Source organism: Acanthisitta chloris, unplaced genomic scaffold (genome assembly GCF_000695815.1).
Source record: "Acanthisitta chloris isolate BGI_N310 unplaced genomic scaffold, ASM69581v1 scaffold23077, whole genome shotgun sequence".
NCBI classification, from domain to species: Eukaryota; Metazoa; Chordata; class Aves; order Passeriformes; family Acanthisittidae; genus Acanthisitta; species Acanthisitta chloris.
The window spans coordinates 5,267-5,925 of NW_008683466.1; the positions used below are offsets into that span (position 1 = coordinate 5,267).

Consider the following 659-nt stretch of genomic DNA (forward strand, 5'->3'; position numbering starts at 1 on the left):
GTGACCCAGGTGAATATCAGCAGCTCACAGTGAGGTGTGGTAGTGGATTCCTGTAATTTAGGGCAGAAACTTCCTCAAAAGCTTGTGGTGGTGTCAGGAGGAAGTAGTGAGTTATGTCAGAGGAGACTATGCTCATTGACTTTCAAGTTTTATTGTGCTGGAGTAAGGAAAGCAGAATTAGTGTTGGGGTTTTTTTATATGTATGTGTAGACAATTGTCCCTGTGCTTAGGCAAAGGCTAAGGAGTGCAGGACAGAAACTACTTACCAGAAAGTGGCAGAAATTTAAACCTATGAACTAAAGGAAAACCCTCCATGATGTGATGTTCCTGTGTGGATTGGAACAATGTTTTGATCCTGTTCCCTTGTCTTTTGCTTCTAGGCAGCCATTTGTCAAACACAACCTCAAAGATGACAACAACAGCCACTGACATCTGGCTGGATGCTGCCAATTCAAGCAACTACTCATATGAGTACATGGATGAGGAGGATTATGGGCAGTATGGCCTCTGCACCAAAGAGGAGGTGCTCTCCTTCAGCAAAGTGTTCTTACCATCATTTTACACAGTAATCTTCCTGATTGGGATGGCCGGGAATGTCATCCTGTTTATTGTCCTCATTATGTACATCAAGCAGAAGAAGAAGATGACTGAGGTGTATC

At 43.2% G+C, this 659-nt stretch overlaps 1 protein-coding gene across 1 annotated transcript in view; it reads left to right on the forward strand.

Annotated features, from left to right (window-relative positions):
• Positions 1–380: 380 nt before the first annotated feature.
• Positions 381–659, forward strand: part of ACKR2 (atypical chemokine receptor 2) — a gene marked incomplete at its 5' end in the record, with an annotated part of 3,112 nt that continues 2,833 nt past the window's right edge. Inside the window, one exon of the mRNA XM_009078956.1 lies at positions 381–652. Coding sequence (XP_009077204.1) covers positions 381–652 — 272 coding nt within the window. The remainder of the gene's footprint in view (positions 653–659) is intronic.